Below are 18,171 nucleotides of genomic sequence, written 5' to 3' on the forward strand. Positions count from 1 at the left end.
TATTTAGTTCTTGTGACGGGGCCTTTGTGCCGTCACCTTTAGAATTACATAATCTGCACGGTGACAAAAAAAAACCAACCCTGTAGCAGAAAAACAGATTTAAATGAAAAGAATCCAATGTGCTCCAGATTAGGTAGGTTGGGTTGGCTGATTCTAAAGCTGCTCAGCAGATCACATGGCACAGGCAACATCACCTCTGTGCAGATGGAAGTGGGAACCACTTTGGATCCTCGTTCCTTTTACACAGTCCCTGCTCTCTTACTTAACCGTGTGGCATCCGTGTCTAATAATAAGAGAGGCGGTAGAATTGGGAGGAAGGGGCGCTGTTTTTGGGACATTCTAGTACATTCGGTGAGCGGTTCTTCAAATCCTTCTCCTTGCACATCCCCCCTAAGTCCGGCCCTCCTCCACACAGCATCTCCCGTGGGATCAGGCCAGAGACAGGTGGTCACTGGGAGACAGGAGAGGCAGTCAGGCATAAGCAATCAGGGCTATCAGATACTCCCATCCACACCAGCGGCACAATTAGACCTGAGAATCCACAGTCATCTGACAAGCAACGCCCGCCACAGTCACATATCACACATCTGAGAGTGCACGCATACACAAAAACTATTACAAACTATTACAACCCCAAAAACACTTGACAGCCCTTGACACCACATCTCATTATGCATAACATTTAAAAAGTGATGAAGGCGAGCAGACGGGAGGAACTTTTACTCACACAGCTGTACCCTATCACAGCCTGTGGTAACCTTGTCACAGCAATTAAAATAAGCATCAACATGCAACATACACACACAACTGCAGCAGGAGGGAATAAACTCATGTGAGCACAAACTGGGTCAGTAATACCCCAGTTACAAGTAACAAACTACGCTCCTGGTAGCTAATTACTTATCAAAACTATCTTAGTGGGTCTCCCTGAAGATGATGCCCATATGTATACACACTATGCAACAAGCTTGTCTGACTGGGATGTCTATGGACAAGATGCAGCGGCAGCGCAGACCATGGGAGTGACGCATTGCAGGTACAAACACACCAATCAGAGAGCGCGATTTCTTTCTGCTACGTCTTGTGCCCCATCGCAGAGTAGCAGAAAGTATTCATACGCCGTCAAGTAGACCCTCGGCTACACGCATTATAATTCAAACTGTCGACGTTAAAACATTCACAGCAGTCGTACGCGGGTGTTGTGGGTGTTTTTTTCTATTTATCGCGTTGTTAATCGGTTATACAAATGCGGTTTGAGTTAATTTGGTAACTGAGGAAAAGGGAAGTCGGCGGATTGATACTGAAAAGAGGAGGAGTTTAGGATAGCCGTTAAAGGCGAGTCCAGTTGCCTCTTCCTCAGTGTGTTCATAGAGATTGTCAGTCCGCTGAGGCTTCGTGTTGGCTTTGGTTTGTTACGGATTTTGTCGTGAACCAGCCGCTACATCTACATCCAAATGGTAAGAGAGAGAAAACAAACCTGCCTTATATTTTACCTATTTAGTGTGGAATCGGTTCACAGCAGCTTTACAGCTTTAATCTGTTTTTTTAAACACGCGAAATTAATGTCAAAAATACGTAACGTCACCAGTAGCTGAGTTGGATTCTAACTGTGCGCTGTAACGAACCGCGGCGGCGCTCGCCGATTAAAATGACAGCTCGCTAGTTGCTAGGTAATGCTAGCCTGATAGACGGAGCTACCCTTAGCTAGCTAACTTTAGCGCTTCCCTAGCTAGCGTTTACCGCCAAATCGTAAACTCATTCATTGTCTATTGCGAAGTTTTGCGTCATCGACCGTTCGAATTCGGAACGTTCGAATTCGGAACGTTCGACCCGCACGTGTAGATACATTGTTTCCGCTTTCTGCCGGAGTTCAGTGAGACGTTAGCTGACCGGCGCGTTAAAAATGCCTCCGTTTCGCGCGGTTGTAACGTTACAGCGGCTGTTACAGTTACAGTAGCCTCCAGAGTTATTGTCAGCGGTGGTGAGAAGTGTTTGCAGCGTTTTAAATAAATGGGGCGGCCCTAAACAGGGCTCTGTAGTGCTGCAGAGACTCCTTGGCCTTCTTATCTTTATCTAAAGACGTAAGAAAACATGTATGCTTGGTACTGACCCCCCCAATTGATTGATTATTTGTGATGAAAAAATTATAATTTCTGCTGTAAAAGTGAATCCTATCGCAGTATCTGTTAAAACAGTTGTAATATGTTTGTACCCTATTGTGCAGCCCTGCTATTAAAGTTGTTCAAAGGTCGAAATTAGCAGATTCTGGACATATTTGCTGCTTGGCCTGATATTAATGATTCAATCTTGTATTTCACAGGCTGACCAGCTTACAGAAGAGCAGATTGCCGGTAAGACATCGCTGCATTGATCTACTACTATCCTCATATCCTGCAAAGTGGCCTGCGTTATGGATCCTTGCAGTGGATTTATACTTTTGCCTTTTAAGGCATTCCACAGGGCAGCCTACAGGTCATAAAACAGGAATGAATGAAACGGCTGTTGCTCACTGCCTCTGGAGTGCAGAAGGACTCCCTCCATGGAAAACTTTGCATTTTCATGGTTGCCATGTAATAAATGATGTAATCTAGAAGGGCTGTGTATTCTGCTGTGGTGTTGGCAGTCACCTCCTTTACATGCTGTGCATGATGTGTCCTTTGCCCTGGGTGTGTTCTCGTTAGATGGAATGCTTTAAGAACAAATGCAAGAGCAAACTTGGACTAAAATGAGACCTAGATGTTATCTTGAATCATGCAGGAGGTGTGGCTGAGGCTTTGCCGCCTGTATGAGCTCAGGGACACTTGCTGTATGCAGTTGTGTCTGAAATGTGGCAGTTGTGGTTTCCCTGAGAATATCCTCCCAGCTTCTGTTGACTTGATTCAGCTTAGGTCTCATATTTCACAATATGCTTAACATACTCGTTGTATTTCATGGTATCAGCAGTTGGTTGCTAAAGCTCTGCTTGATAAACATCTGTCATGCTGATGTGTGCCATTTTCATAGATTGTCAGTTTGTACAAACAGCGTCACATGACCATGCAGTAACGTGTTCTGTTGACTTGGGACGAAATTAACAGTAACTTAAAGTGCAGGAAGCGACTGCGGTGATGTGTGGTTTTAATGGCCTGTACCAGAGGAGTTGGATTCCCCCCCCCTCGACACTGCCTGCAGTTGATGCAGACGGCAGGCCCTTTCCTTGCAACAAAAAAGGGTGTTGCCCTGTGTGTTTGACCCTGCAAATGGCAGGGCAGGTTGTAGTTTTTATGACTCTGACAAGCTGCTGCATGCCACTACACATTGCCCAATGGCCTCATCACACTTGATGAGTGTGTCATCGTTCCTCGTCCCTCCCGGCTCCACCGAACCACACAGGCTGTCATTCGCTGCTGATGTAGCCTCACTGCCCTTCTGCCTGGTCTCGTGGTTGCTGTCCTTGTTTAGCCAAAAACAACTGCAGTTGGAACTCTAAACAGAAGGGCTCATCAGCGTGCTGTCGCTAGTTTATAACTGAAACATGAGTGATGTAATGCCCTTTTAAGTCTTGAGCTAATTCAGGGTTTAGGTCAATGTGATTGGCAGACTGGAGCATAAGATGAAGGGTTTGCCATGCAAGGTGGGCTGACAGCCTTTCATAGATTCAACCCTCTGCAGGGATTTACAACTGCTGTCCTATCTAACTATAGGTGTGACGTCTCGCCTTACTAAAGAAGCCAATTTCTTATTTTCTGCAACCAGAGTTCAAGGAGGCATTTTCGCTCTTTGACAAGGATGGAGATGGCACCATCACCACCAAAGAGCTGGGCACAGTCATGCGCTCTCTGGGCCAGAACCCCACAGAGGCAGAGCTGCAGGACATGATCAATGAAGTGGACGCTGATGGTGAGACTTCAATCTGGCCTCAAAACCTGCTTAACCACACACATTCTGTAGATTGTGGCGTTGGATGGGGAAATCCCTCATCAATGCCTGTTTCTGTCTTCAGGAAATGGAACGATAGACTTCCCAGAGTTCCTGACCATGATGGCCAGAAAGATGAAGGACACAGACAGCGAGGAGGAGATCAGAGAAGCATTCCGCGTCTTTGACAAGGTAAACGCCGTCTGCGCTCGCACACACGTGCATATGTAAAGCAGTTTTTAATACATTTGCTTACTGACTGATGCACTTTGCAGGATGGTAATGGATACATCAGTGCTGCTGAGCTGCGCCACGTGATGACAAACCTTGGGGAGAAGCTGACCGACGAGGAGGTGGACGAGATGATCAGAGAAGCAGACATTGACGGAGACGGACAGGTCAACTATGAAGGTTGGTACACATTGTGGTTTTTATATACACATTCGGTCTGTTTGGGTCACTCATCGGATACTGAGTCGCAACATCTTCTCCTCTCTTCCCTGCAGAGTTCGTACAAATGATGACGGCGAAGTGAAGGCCTTGTACAGATTTCGTATATAAATAATTTGCCTTTTTTTCTTTGTGTAATTTATCTGTAAAATCTTAATAGCCCCCCTTCGTCCCTGCCCCTTCTGCTGTCCAAAGGAACTGCATGTAAACTGCATAGGCTCTTGTCCCCATGTCCCTTTCTTTTGCTGTCATGGTGTTTTGGAGTGACGAAATGGTCATACAACCAGATGCCTGTGGAGGCCCCTGGGAGCCGGAGAACTTCGAATCTTCCCGTCTTGTGTGCTCGGGGCCCCTCCACGCATGGCGACATTGGAAACCTGTCAGCTAGTTGTCACTTGGCAACACTGTTGGCATGGAAACAATGTAGAGGAGTTTTAACTCTGCATGGACTATGGACAAAGTATATATGGGAATCTCTCAGCATTGCACTACTGCAAAAAAATGACACGGGTGTATCTCCTAGGTACTCGTACAAACTCTTTTTGTATCTGCTGTTCTATATACCAGAAAACGACTAATCTTAACCATGCTTTTTAATGTTTTACTCACTACTTTTGCATTTCTTTCTTTTTTCTTTCTTTTTTTTTTTTTTTTTTAAATGACCACTGGTCATGCCTCAAATAATCCATTCCAAGTTGTATATTTTTGTTTTCCAATAAAATTTACAATCTACCCGGATTTGAAAATTGTCTTGTTTTCTCAGTTATAATGGATCCTTGAGTTTGTATACCCTGTAATAATTCCCAGTTTTGTATTGAGGACAGGATGCTCCGTTTTTTGATAGGATTTTTTTTTTTTTTTTTTTTCCAACTTGTTGCTTAGAATACATATGAAATGTTTACCATTTTAAATTTGAAGTATCCCCTGTTAATTCCCAAAAGCACTGAGGAGCATCAGCCAATGCCTCTTAATGTTCAGATAAGCTCAGATCAAATCTGTATTGTCATTAAAATAAAAGCACTGAGTGGGATCAAAGGCTTCTGTTTTGAAGTGCACACATTGGTACTCAACATTGGATTAGCCTTGTACTGTCCAGCTCTCCTAATGACTACATTGGCCACGTGTTGTCTGCTGCTGTTGGCACAGCACCATGTAGAAGCTGCCTCATGTCTTATTTGGCGTTTGCCCCCTAATGACGAGGTGCAGGTGATCGAGCGTACATCAGAAACCATGGTGTAAATAGAGGTGTACCTGTTTTTTGTTGTTTTGTTAATTTCTGATTATTGAGTTTGTTACAGTAGCTTGCAGAGATACTAAGTTTGTTGTTTTGATGAATGACAAAATAAAGCTCTATTGTGGACCTCTGTTCTGCCTCCTGTGAGTTTTATGGGCCCTTGATCCTATACAGTGGTCGGGCTAACACTTTTATGATGCTAAACTAGAACAAAAATAATAAATATTGTTTTATGAAGTCATCTGATGTGGTTATGACTGTTGGCAGTAGTAAGGCCTGGTCAGTCATACACATACATATAAGGTAACATGTCATACACCAAAAATGACTTATAGTACCCCCTGATTGGATGTTCCTCAATCTTTTAGTGTGTGTAGTTAAACCTGAGTGCATTATCCCTCTCAGTCTGAACAAACTTCAGTTCCAAGACGTAGAACAGACAGGAACACCGCGACCCACAGCAACTTCAGGTGTGAACTGATGACACAAGTGGCTCTCATCTTGTCAACACCAATTATCACAAGACTTTTTAAAAACTCTCGCAGTTGAAGTGTTTTCACAGGCTACTTATAAAAAGCTGTTAATTACACAGCGCATGTAAACTCTAGTGCTGGCCCTCCTCTGCCTCCATACAGGGCCGTACCATCAGGTACTGCGATGGAGACGAGGGAGACGTACAGTACATAATAACCTCAGACAACAGCTCCTTTGTCTGTCTCTGTGTGTGTGTGTGTCTCCTCATGTGCTTACAGGTCACATGAGACTTCCTCAACAAGCGGTGTAAACTTAGCTCCTTCGAACCATGTGTTCCATGTAGCTTAGCAACGAGGCCTGAATGTTGAGCTTTTGCTCCCAGAGCGAGGTGTTCACTTCAGGTGATAGTCTTTAGTTCGGTCCTACTGAGAGTCTGTGTGTGTGACTTCACTCTCCAGCCTCGTATGCCACAGGAGGTAATACACTTCAAACTTCACGCACAAATAAGAGGGTTAGTTGGAAAGATTTTCTGAGGGTGAGCGTCACATTTTGTTCCTCAACTGCCTCATTTGAAGAGCCCACTCTTCCCAAGTACACACAACTACACTCATGTCGAGTACCAAGTAGAAGCTGAATGGTGAGGATTGTATTTTATGTCGTCTTGTTTCATTAACATCAGTCAAAGGAGAGAAAAAAAGTAGTATAATAGAAATATTCCACATTTTACTGCAACCCAGAATCCAAAAACTTTATATATCACCAGTGTTAGGCAGTTACTATTACTAGTAGTAATATTACTTTCCCCAGTAACTAGTAGTGTAATTTATTACTAATACATGTCAGTATATTTTTTTTGTGTTATCGTGGAGGAAAGAAGATGGAAACATTCAGCAGCTGGAAATATTCACATTACTTTGATTTTAACAAACAAAACTGGATTTTAATTGTCATAAGTCTGAATTTTGGGGAAAAGAGACACAATTACCAATTTTGTATGGAGTAGCAGAAAAGTAATATAACTAGTAGTGTAACTAATTACTGTTGGCAGGAAGTAATAAGTGAAACAGGGTTTCCCAACCTGGGGTTGTGAATTTGTAAAAAAAAGAAGCCTATTAAGTCTGTATGATTGTTAAAAATTATTTATGTAATTGTATAAAAAAGTAACCTAAACAGTAAAACAGTACTGTGTTTTCTCGTCACGTTACTTTACATTCACTTTTCTTCGCAGAAGTGAACCAAATACTGAGATATAGGTCTACTGTGTATCTTCGGAAAAAAGTTTTCCTTCAAATCAAGAAGGCCTCGCAACCTGCAACTTTGGCGGCCCCTAGTGGGGGTCCCGATCCCGAGGTTGGGAACCCATGTCTACTAGATCCTACTTCCATTTATTACCTTGACAGCTCTTGGGACAAAAGATTTCTTATAGATATCTATTAGCCATCACTAATCTATAACAGTGGTTCCCAGTTTGGGGGTCCGGACCCCCACTCGGGTTCACCAAAGCTTCACAAGAGGTTGCGAGGCCTTCTTGATTTTAAGGCGTGTAGGAAAAAAAAATGTACACAGTAAGCGTATATCTCGTCATCCTGCAATTAAAAAATACATTTATAACAACCAAAGAGCTAATAGAATAAGCATCAGGAAGAAGAAAACTCTTGAGTTGAATGTTAGAAAAAAAACACAATTTACACAAATGTCCTTCAGTTGTAACAGTTGTTCTCTACTGTTATTGTTATGCTTTGAATATAATATGAAATATCCATAAAATATGTAATTGAGTTCGGACCGTCAGTTTAGTCAATGATATTTCCCTTGTTGGGAACCACTGATCTGTATCGTCTGTTCAGATTCTCTGTACGGTGGGTGACATTTGGAGGAATGACACATGTATTCCTGTTTTTTGTTTTGTACTGGATCGCAATGTCAGCCTTTTAATCTATATATTCTAATCAATATCACAGTATCCCTCCAAATATCACACGCCGGTGGCTGGCAGAAGGGAGGACTAACTGCAGCATTGTACAGTACGTATGGGTGCTGGCTTGCCATTGTGTCTTTACTCAGTCGAACTGGTCGGTGAGTCTAAATTTAGCCCTCCACCAGGGCCAGCTTGTTGAAAAATTGATCGATAGTGGAGTCGCTGCTATAGTAACAGTCGCAGTTTTAATGGCGGTCAGGTGTCACTGGATCTCCAGTCAAGCAGACAGTGAACGACAATGAGCGCGGCGCAGTGTACCGCCAGGTGGAAAAACCAAGCCGTCTCTAAAGTCACTGACATGTCCAGGGGTGGTAATAGAACAGATAAGGTAAGGCTCTTTAAAGCCCCTCATGACTCTGTGTGGTTAATGAGGACTGGTAAAGCATGGGATGATACATGTGGAGACACATCAACACATTGTTGGCATAGCAGTGTCCTCATAGCAGTAACTATCTGCTGTGTCTCGGCTTGTCTCCGGTTCTTATCTGCAGGGTGATGACAAGGTGGACCTGTGTGGCCGGGGGAGCTGGTGGCTGGGAACACTGAAAGTAGGTGTCGTACTGTAGTGTGGTGTCTAAAGGAGGAGAGGCTGCTACGTCGGCTGCTGTGGCCTAAAATGCTCCCCACTGCCATTAATAGTGGCTTGTTATTAACTCATGTGTAGATATACTCGGTTTTCAGTTAATGGTTTTTTATTGCGTTGGAATTTCCCATTGTCCGTCTGCCAGAAGTACATTTATACACCACAGTGAGTCCAGAAGTGCATTACAGTGCATTCATGGCAATGATGCATAGAACTAATTAATTATCAGTTAATGTGATCCCAGACTCAGTTGTTAATCAGCTGCCTACTCTTTCTGTGAATGAATCCTATACAGCTAACAATAGACTCACAGCTCAGAGTCACCAGTTTTTAATAGTTTGTACCATAAACCAGATGCTTAGAAATGAATAAGCCTCAGGTTAAAAGCTTCTTCTTGGTATGTAAAAAAATTGCACTCTAAAAGGATGATGGGAAATAATATTTGACCAAGTCTTGCCACTGGTCTTTGAAGTAAGCTAATAGATAACTTTCTAGCATTTTGCTACATAAGCTAACTTAAAGGACCAGAGTATATAAGAATTGGTGCGATCTAGTGGTGTAGTTGCAGATTGCAACTCCCTTGCTTCACCCTGCCCTTCCAAGGCTAATTACAGGAAAGGAGAAAGATGACACAGGATCGCTCAACTGTTATTGGAAAACAGAGCAAAAAGGGGAGGGACTTAGGAAGGGTCAATCACTATTTCAAATAATCCTGATTGAATATAATTGAACTGAATTAAGAACCCTGGACGGGTGAATTGTATTTGGCTATGTATTAAAATTTTAATTTCCAAATAATATAAAGAGTTTAACGTCTCTCCGCTCACCTTCTTCCAGGCCACACCCAACCCGGGTCTCTATCACATCCGCGACTTCATCGAAGAGGCTGAATTGAACCCGGTGAGGAAGACCTACGGGTTCAAAGGCGTGGGCAGAAAAGCCCAAACTCTGGGCGTATGTAAGGGGGATTTGCTTCTACCTGGCGCATACAACTACACCGACTCCATCCAGGAAGTCCTGAAGCACCAGGCGTCCTACTCTTTCAAAAACTGTCCACGGCCCGACATCGCCACCCTGGGCATCAGGGACAAGGTGGGGCTCAGACATGGTTTTACTGATTGTGTCAACTGACTACAGTAAAGTAAAAGATATGTGCTTTGGCTTAGCATTTAGCGATGGCTTCCCGTCACTGTAGGTGTCAAATGTTTAGCTACTCCTCTGCCTCCTTTAGCAATAATACACATAATAAATGTAGATTTTCTGTGCTGGATGAAAGGCTAGAAGCTACCACGCAAGCTGAATCGTTTGCTGTTGTAGTCGATGTAGCTCTTCTTTTTATATTTCTCTGAGTGCAGATCACTCTCTCTGCGGCCGAGTCGGGTTGTTCCGCTATTATTACCACACAGTTGTACACACATTTCATTTTCAATCGTTTAAAGTGACGTCATAAAATCGATTGTAGAATATTTGTAGACGACGATGCACCTGCAGCAGACTAACTGAAGTAATGTTGTAGATGTAAGGCACAGCGGGCTCGCAGTGATAACGTCATGAACATTTAAACACTTCTTTATCTTTATTCACCGTGCCAGCACTTAACCACTTCACCCTGCGACTACAATGTGACAGCAAAACCAGTGGAGAAGATTCCCTGCAAGTAAGCACTCGACAAACAGCCTCTCTTTAACTCTCAGATCATGAATCATCCCTTCATCCTCCTCGCACAACTTCCCTCTCTCATCTCCTCACAGCACAAAAATGGAGGAGCAATCACCAACCTGCTCTCTCATTTTCTTTGCCTGTGATCATGCACGTCCTTTCTTCCCTCACCCTTCTCCCCTCTCACTGTTCTCTCTCTCTCTCTTTTTGACCGCCACTCCTCCCTCCCTCCCTCCCTCTCTCTTCTCTCTTCTCTCTTCTTGCAGCCATGTGATGTTTCGGTCCACCGTGCAGCGGATCAGCTTTCCACCTGTAAGTATCCAGTCACCAAAACTAGTTATTAGGACCTTTCAGTCTTTCCATTGCCCACAAAAAGGCTTCATTACAAAACACTTTCAATAGGTTTTGGTTACAAGCTATGACCTAATGTGCATCTGCTATGTGCTGTACAGAAGCTGGTTATGACAAGGGTCAAAGAAAACTGATCCCACAGGGTGTCTGATTGTATCATTTGCCCCATTTGGGGGCCTGTTATGGCACTGTGCTAGCTGACCAGTCAGCTTTGGTTCATATTGCAGCCTTAGCCGTGTGTCCATGCTGGTAGCTGATGGATATTTGAGCTGTGCTGGCAGCTGCTGAGTGTTGACAGAGAAGGAAAGGCGCAAAGAAATCCCGAGGGTGTTATTACTGCAGAGTTGGGAGCAGTTTTCTGCTGTTAGTGGTGTCACAGCGACTCTTAAGACAAGTATATTGTCAAAGGTTAAGCAGCTACACAAATCCCGCAGTGAAGTTAACTGAAAGTGCAGATCATTCAGACGGCTGACCTGACGGAGGTGGGCAGACATTAGCAGATCAGAATTGAAGAGTCTTAATGGTTTAGTCTTGGTCCATCCTGAGACGGGAGACTTTCTGTTTTCCTCCCGTGAGCTGAAGATGTTTGCGAACACAACACAAAAGATATATGTTCTATGTTTTATGATTTGACTTAATTTCTCTGTCCTGGGGCCCCAGTGTGTCCTAGATTTACATGTTGTGCTTTTTTGCGGGGGAAATATCGACTGCACGTGCTGCTCGCTAGAACAACAAACCCTGCCTCGAGATTCAAACCTGAAAGTCAATCCCAGACTTTTTCATATGAATACACGTCCTCCTCTGCATTGCTAAAGCACAGAAGTGGTTCAGTCTTTAATTACCGCTAGAAAACTTGATTGAAAAACCGGCTGTCCTTCAGTTTCTACTACTGCTTCTGCTGTTGGTCTTTGGTCTGTCGGTTGGTGCACCACTTTGGTCCAAACTGAAATATCTCAACAACTACTGGATGGATTGTTATGAAATTTTGCACCAACATTCATGTTCCCCAGAGGATTGATTGACTTTAGTGATCCCATGACGTTTCCTCTACCACCTGCATGAAGGTTGATATTTGTGTTTTTATGCCTGTGCTGTGGCCAAATGAATGCTACAGTGAGAGGAAAAGCTGTGGCGAAAACAGCCAAGAAGCTCCACAAAGTCGAGCTAACGCGGACTGACTCTTGAACACTGACAGCGTTTATGAGCCAGTGCTGTCCTGCGTCGTCAAGAAAAACCTCCTGGAAAATGTCCTGGGAAGCGCCTTTAAAGGTTATACCTGGTAATCACTAGCATGTTAGCATTGTCATTAGGAGCCTTAGCATTTAGCTAAAAGCTCCGTGTGCAGTACAGCTTCACAGAGCCGCTAGCATCGCTGTCGCATCTTTTTGCTTGGAAAAAGCATTTATAGCACATGAATGGATTTTTATATTTTATTAAGGTGTTTAAGTAGTGAATTGACAACTATAATTATTTGTTTGGCAAGAATGAGTAACAGAAAACAAAACAGTGTAAGGTTTAAATAAATAGATAATAAAAATGATGCAGAGGTCCTTAGTTTATATTTTCTAACAGCCTGATGTAGTCTAGGCTAGATCTGAAATAAATAATTTAACATTAAAGCAAACAGACTGTGGCCTGAAACCAGCGAATAAGACAGAGAGAGAAACTAATAACTTAATAAATAAATACATACAATACACACACGCTCTCTCTTTGATGTACACAAATAATATTTAGGCAGGTACCAGGTTAGGCCGTACTAACATATTCACACAGGATTTCTTCCAAATTGTAAAAATCAATAATATCTCATATTAATGTTATAAATTTCCAGTTGATTTAACACGTGCAATATCTCCAGATCAAAAACGGGTCAAAGTTATAAAGTTTCAGACGTTTAGTGCATGTGCCAGTTACCCACGCCACACAGGAGAGCGTTGCTAACGTGCTGTGCCACAGCAGGAAAGTAGGCCAGGTGCTTTTGGCTCAAACACACACATACACTCGTGTTGAGAGAGTTTCACTACTGTCCGTCGACTCCCGTGAAATACACCTGCATTAGCACCTCTGGGAGCATCAGGCAAGCGCGCGGGCGCCCAGCGAGGCCAGTTGCTGAGGATCAAGTTAACTGGCAACTGGGATCAAATGGCATGTAATGGTAGCGGCCGTCCCTCCAAGGAGCAGGGGTGAGAGGAAGAGACACCTTCCTGACTCCCTCTGTCAGAATCAGAGAGCAGCTGAAAATGAAAGGCTGGTCCTGTGTTCAGGGACAGGGAGACAGTTTTATGTCTGAGGAGGAGGGGGTGATGCTATTTCTGCATGGCACGCCGCTGGTGATGACCAGTATGTGTGTTAGTGGGTAAGAGGAAAGGAGAAGTGAAAGGCAAGTTGAGAGACTGACTTTTGACAGAGCCAAACCCTAAACACAGACCACGTAGGTGGAAAAAGACCACAACACAACCAGAGACCGGCAAAGGCCTCAAAGACAGGAGTCACATGATGTGTCGTAGGTCTTAAAAATATTGGTATGGGATCTAAAATAGATGTGGTGGTATACTGTTAGTGCATCCTTCAGATGACTTGAGTATCAGCGTGGTATAACAATAGGTTTTCATGAGTTTATGGGTCCAAGGGAGACATAATTAATCCCTCATTTGGCTCTAAAAATGTCAGAGGTCATGATGCACAGTGCACGCCTACGCCATCACGGTTTGATTCGCACTCATGTTGGGTGTACTCTGACAATATTATCTCCATAAAACATGATCCAGTTTCATTATTAGTTGAATACTGCAACATATTGAGGGTGAGGTATATCATGTTTAGATAAAGTTACAAAGACTAAAAAAACCAGATCCAACTAGAAGGGCACGTTTAACTCTCAGTGGTAACAAAAGTGAAAATATGTGAAGTGAAATGTATACCCCCTGTTAGGATCAGCTCCAAAACCTTGGCTACACCCTTCCACTAAATGTCAGAAAAATCAGGACAGTAGTTTTTCCTTCTGACAGACAAACAAGCACCAAAAACACGAACTCGTTGGTTGAGGTAATAAACGAGCTACTTGCTACAAGCAAAAAGCTAATGCTAACTGACATTTCCAATGATAACTATACTTCTTAGCCAACGTTTAATCCAGTTGGTTTCTACTTGCTGTGTAACGAAACCTCTGTACAATAAACAAACTACTAGGTGTTTCCATACATTTTAAATAAAGATAATGTTAATAAAGCCAACAGAGCTACATGTGTTCATAAATACTAGTACAACCTTTCCTCTGTTTGTTTCATTAGAAACTACTTGTGTGCTCGCATACTAATGATTACACGCCAGCCTCGGTCAACAGTTTGATCGTAAATCGATTGATCAATAGCCTTTCACTCTGTCCACCTTAGAAGGAGGGACCTGCTCCGTGCCACTATAATCCACAGACCAGACCAGCGAAGGGCATCACTTCCTGCTTCAAATCCACGTTGCCTCGGCTCCACTATGTGCACTCAGTGAGTCCAGTACTTCACACTGAGCTACATCTGTGTCACCTTGTCCCTATGTATCATTAGTAGTAGTAGGTTTATATTGGTTCAGCTGCATTATGGCATTTAAATAGTAATGATTAGTGTCTGGTTGTTCAGATAGCTACAGCACAGGTACCACACAGAAACTTGTACAAAGGGCCGTTCATTCTTCTAAATTTGCTGAGAGAGGAACTGAAGGGTGTGGTTTCACTTTACAGAGATCAGTTATGAGTATAAGATCATTGGAACATCACCATTACATAACAGGATACAATAAAAACACACTTTACTGTACACAGATAAGAATATAGAGGACAGACAACCAGAGATATCCAATGACTTCAGCACTTAGGAATTTATTCTGTAAACACGTTACAACATATTAGAGATTTTTTTTTGTATTTTACTGTGTGTGTGTGTGTGTGTGTGTGTGTGTGTGTGTGTGTGTGTGTGTGTGTTTGACAGAAGACCCCGGGACCAGGGGCCTACGAACCTTGCTGGAAGTTGGGCGACCGTCTGAACACAGAGGCCGTTGACCCATCATTTAGCCTCTTCTTCCGCAACACTCTGTAGTTTGGACTTTATTTCCCACAATGCCTTCATCCCATCAATCATCTCCTCGTCCTCATCAGTTTACTGGCACATCACACACACACACACACACACACACACACACACACACACACACACACACACACACACACATAATGACGACTCCTACCTGATTAATGGAATAAAAGTAAGCTCATTAAGAGAAAGACAAAAAGTCTCTTATTACTTGGACCAATGTTTATATCTGCATGCCAGCGAGGCATTTTGTGGTCTGCCAGGGACATAATAAGCCACATTGGTTGGGCTCAAATTGCTTTAGTGATGCCGGCCAGGGAAGCAGAATGATCTTATCTGCAACAAAGGGTACTTCATTCCACTTAACTACATGTTCCCGGTATTGCTCTCTCCCTCCATCTTTCCAGCTCCTCTTTCCCTCTCTGTCGGCAGTCAGGCTGTTTCGCCTTCCTACTATCTCTGCCCCGCGATGCACTCAGGAGGAGGAATGCTGCTCAGCCATGCGTCACATGCACATAGCTTAGTGTGGCATGCTGCACCCTCAGATAACACATTCAAGCATTAGGGGCCAAGGCAGTGGCACACAATAAAACAGCTATTCTTATCGCTACCTACTCCGCAATACTCTTTCTTTTTTCGACAAACCAAACAAACACGGTCAATAATGTTCGGGACACGGAGAGCAGCAGCGATAGGAATCACCGACGGCGGTGTACGTTACAGCGCAACGGGATAGATACGGAAATAAAAACAAACAAAACTTTATTTATTTATCCGGAGAAGGGTTTTTGCTGAGCATGCATGCACTCTGTCACCACTGCTTCATATTCATAGAGTTAACACACTCTGTTAGACGCTTGTTGAGGGAGTAGAGAGTTATATTCATCCATCCTGCCCACCCGAGCTCTGTACTCTGATCCGAGGATGAAAATATGAACAGAAATAATCAAAGCCTGCTTTCTTAAGCTTTATTTTAGTGTTGTATTGATTTTAGAGTATGAATAATCACCTATAGCAACAAACAACACAGCAAAATGCCATTAACAAACAATAATGTAGCTGCTTCACTGACAGAAAATTACTTTAATGGAAGATCTGAACTTATTTTTGAGCTCATTTGGATGCAGCCACTCAACTAGAGTCTCTATAATCTGCTAAGTCTCTTCTCAAGTCATCATCAATGGAGCAGCTTGCTGTATAGCCCCATCTGTGACCTGTTTTCCAGTAACATAATGCCTCTTCTTCTCAGCTGGATGTACGTTAAAGCTGTACTCCTCAATATTTTGATACTAATGGATTAAATGACTTTGTGTAATGTGAAAGCTGTGATTGAACTTCAGATATTATCAATTATCTCTCTGGAGTATTTTAGTCTCAGCGCTCTCATCAGCCTTGTTTCAAGAACAACAACAGGAATTCCCTATTTTAAATGAAAAAAAGCGCAGAAGAGAAACTCCACATGAACACTAATCTTTCTCTTCTGTGTCTGGTGGATGGCAACTCAGCGTTCCCTACACGTCCTGGAAAACCTGGAAGAAAACCTGGAAGAAAACCTGGAAGTTTTCCAGTCATGGAAACACCTGGAGAACCATTAAAATGACCAAATATCCTAGAAATATTCTATGTTGTCCTGGAAAACTTAAATAGTATTTTAGCCCCTCACTCAGATCACCTGTGTAAAGGTTTGAGAAATCTGCAGTAAACTGTAGTCAAATCACGGGAGACAGAAAGCGAGCTAAACACTTTAAACACCTGTAATGAACCTGCATCACTTCATTGTGAGTACAGCATCATCAAAAAAGGAGGAATAACACTGGGAAACGTGTAAACTAGGCCTATTAGTAAATTATATGATAGTTAGTGAGCAAGTGCGGCCTGGTATTGGCAAGAAAAGTCCTGCTAGTTGCTACCTGGCATATATAGCTTGGAGGGGCTTGTTTCTTGCTCAAGGGCGCTTCAACAAGCTGAACATTGACATAAAACATGGGCTAGACTAAATGCAGAGGCTCATTTCAATAACAATTTGTTGAAACGTGTGTTACATAATGAGGCATTCAAATGACTCCTTAACACGTACTGACATCAGTGGAGTGTTTTGTTTGAGACCACAGTCAGTGGAACAGACCGTTATCACTGCACATCTACTTTAATCCCCACCGCTCTGTTTTCCTTCAGTTGCCGACACTTAAGAGGTTGAAGAGGTTCAAGAGCCAGGCTCTTATTTCCCCCCCGTCATTATTCTGGAGACAAAGGGAGCGCACACTTCCACCTGGAGAGGAAGATAGTGGTATTAACATAGGGGGCTTTGCATGCACTGCTTGTGAGGAAGACGCAATGAGAGTAATGTGTGTGTGGTCAAGGCATCAAGCTACCCCCAGTAATCTCTGTCTCTCTCTCAACCCCCCAGCACCCTTCCTCCTTTCTCATCTCAGTGATCTCCACAGTCCAGCACTGATCTCTGACATATGCCTCATACTGACGACTTAACACCCTCCATCTCCCACAGCCTGCCTCGACCACAGGCACGGCCGAGCACCCGCTCTTTCACTGTCAATCAAGCTCCCCTTCCCACCACCCCCGACTTCCCGTAGACATACATTGCTTCAAAGAATATGCTCGCAGCCGCACAATGCGATGAATGCAACACGCAGGCATGCACTTGTGATCCTTTGCTTTTTTTATAAAAACGCGCCTGCAAACATGAGCACACATGTATGCGAATTTCTCAAAGGTTGTACGGGGTGGTAGAGAAATCAAAACTTCCTATTTAAAACTTATAAAACCTCCACAGAGAGATGAAAGCTTGCATCCAAAGCTGCAGAGACTTTAGGATTGTAAGGCACTGCACAAACACCTACCACACACACATTATCTTTCATCTGCAGTTGCGTTTCCTGGCAAGAACAGTGATTTAAGATGTGCCGGCACAGTTGAATTATTACCATGTAAAGGTTATGAGAACATTGGGTAGGTTGCAAACATCAACTTTCAGTTTTTTGGGAACGACTTTAATGAGATCCGGTCGGCCTCATCTGGGTCCAGGTTAAATCTGTGTTTCTGGCAGTTTACAACGGGAGGTGACCCTGCTATTAGAGGACATCAAATTAACGGCTAACTCGGGGCAGCACGCTGGGAAAATGTGACCCTGCTGCAGAATGATGACGAAGGCAGAGCCGCTGGAATTTCCGAAGAATGCGAGGTTAACACAAAAATACCCATAATCCAATACTGGTGTGGGACAAATGCCATTATCAGTTGCTGAGTCGCAGCTAAAGGTCGCCAAACAAACAAACCCTCAAACAGAGAAGCCATTGTTTGCTCGCTGACATTGTGCTGAACTAAAATGGGCTCCCGGTGTCACAGAACCGGTCCGACTGAAGTCTCCCTTTCTCCCTCGCTGTACAACATGAGCACCTTGAGAAACTCCAGCCAGCGGTAACAGGGTCAAACAAAGAGGTGGCGG

At 43.4% G+C, this 18,171-nt stretch overlaps 2 protein-coding genes across 6 annotated transcripts; both read left to right on the forward strand.

Moving 5' to 3' along the window:
* Window positions 1-1,312: 1,312 nt before the first annotated feature.
* Window positions 1,313-5,712, forward strand: calm2a (calmodulin 2a (phosphorylase kinase, delta)). The gene is made up of 6 exons (XM_051428051.1): window positions 1,313-1,457; window positions 2,321-2,351; window positions 3,736-3,879; window positions 3,983-4,089; window positions 4,173-4,308; window positions 4,404-5,712. The coding sequence occupies exons 1-6, from the start codon at window positions 1,455-1,457 to the stop codon at window positions 4,430-4,432; spliced, it is 450 nt and encodes a 149-aa protein (XP_051284011.1). The 5' UTR covers window positions 1,313-1,454; the 3' UTR covers window positions 4,433-5,712.
* A 706-nt stretch (window positions 5,713-6,418) lies between these two features.
* On the forward strand, window positions 6,419-15,108 carry stpg4 (sperm-tail PG-rich repeat containing 4). Of its 5 annotated transcripts, none has more exons than XM_051427982.1 (7): window positions 6,419-6,531; window positions 8,525-8,581; window positions 9,454-9,708; window positions 10,209-10,273; window positions 10,542-10,587; window positions 14,022-14,126; window positions 14,607-15,108. In XM_051427982.1, exons 1-7 carry the CDS (start codon window positions 6,520-6,522, stop codon window positions 14,712-14,714), a joined length of 648 nt encoding a protein of 215 aa, XP_051283942.1. In that variant the 5' UTR covers window positions 6,419-6,519; the 3' UTR covers window positions 14,715-15,108. The 5 variants fall into 5 exon arrangements, with proteins under 5 accessions (XP_051283942.1, XP_051283958.1, XP_051283950.1 ...); XM_051427990.1 differs by having other exon boundaries at window positions 6,421-6,692; XM_051427973.1 differs by lacking the exon at window positions 6,419-6,531 and adding an exon at window positions 8,017-8,361.
* Window positions 15,109-18,171: the final 3,063 nt, after the last annotated feature.

Source organism: Dicentrarchus labrax, unplaced genomic scaffold (assembly GCF_905237075.1).
Source record: "Dicentrarchus labrax unplaced genomic scaffold, dlabrax2021, whole genome shotgun sequence".
NCBI lineage: Eukaryota > Metazoa > Chordata > Actinopteri > Moronidae > Dicentrarchus > Dicentrarchus labrax.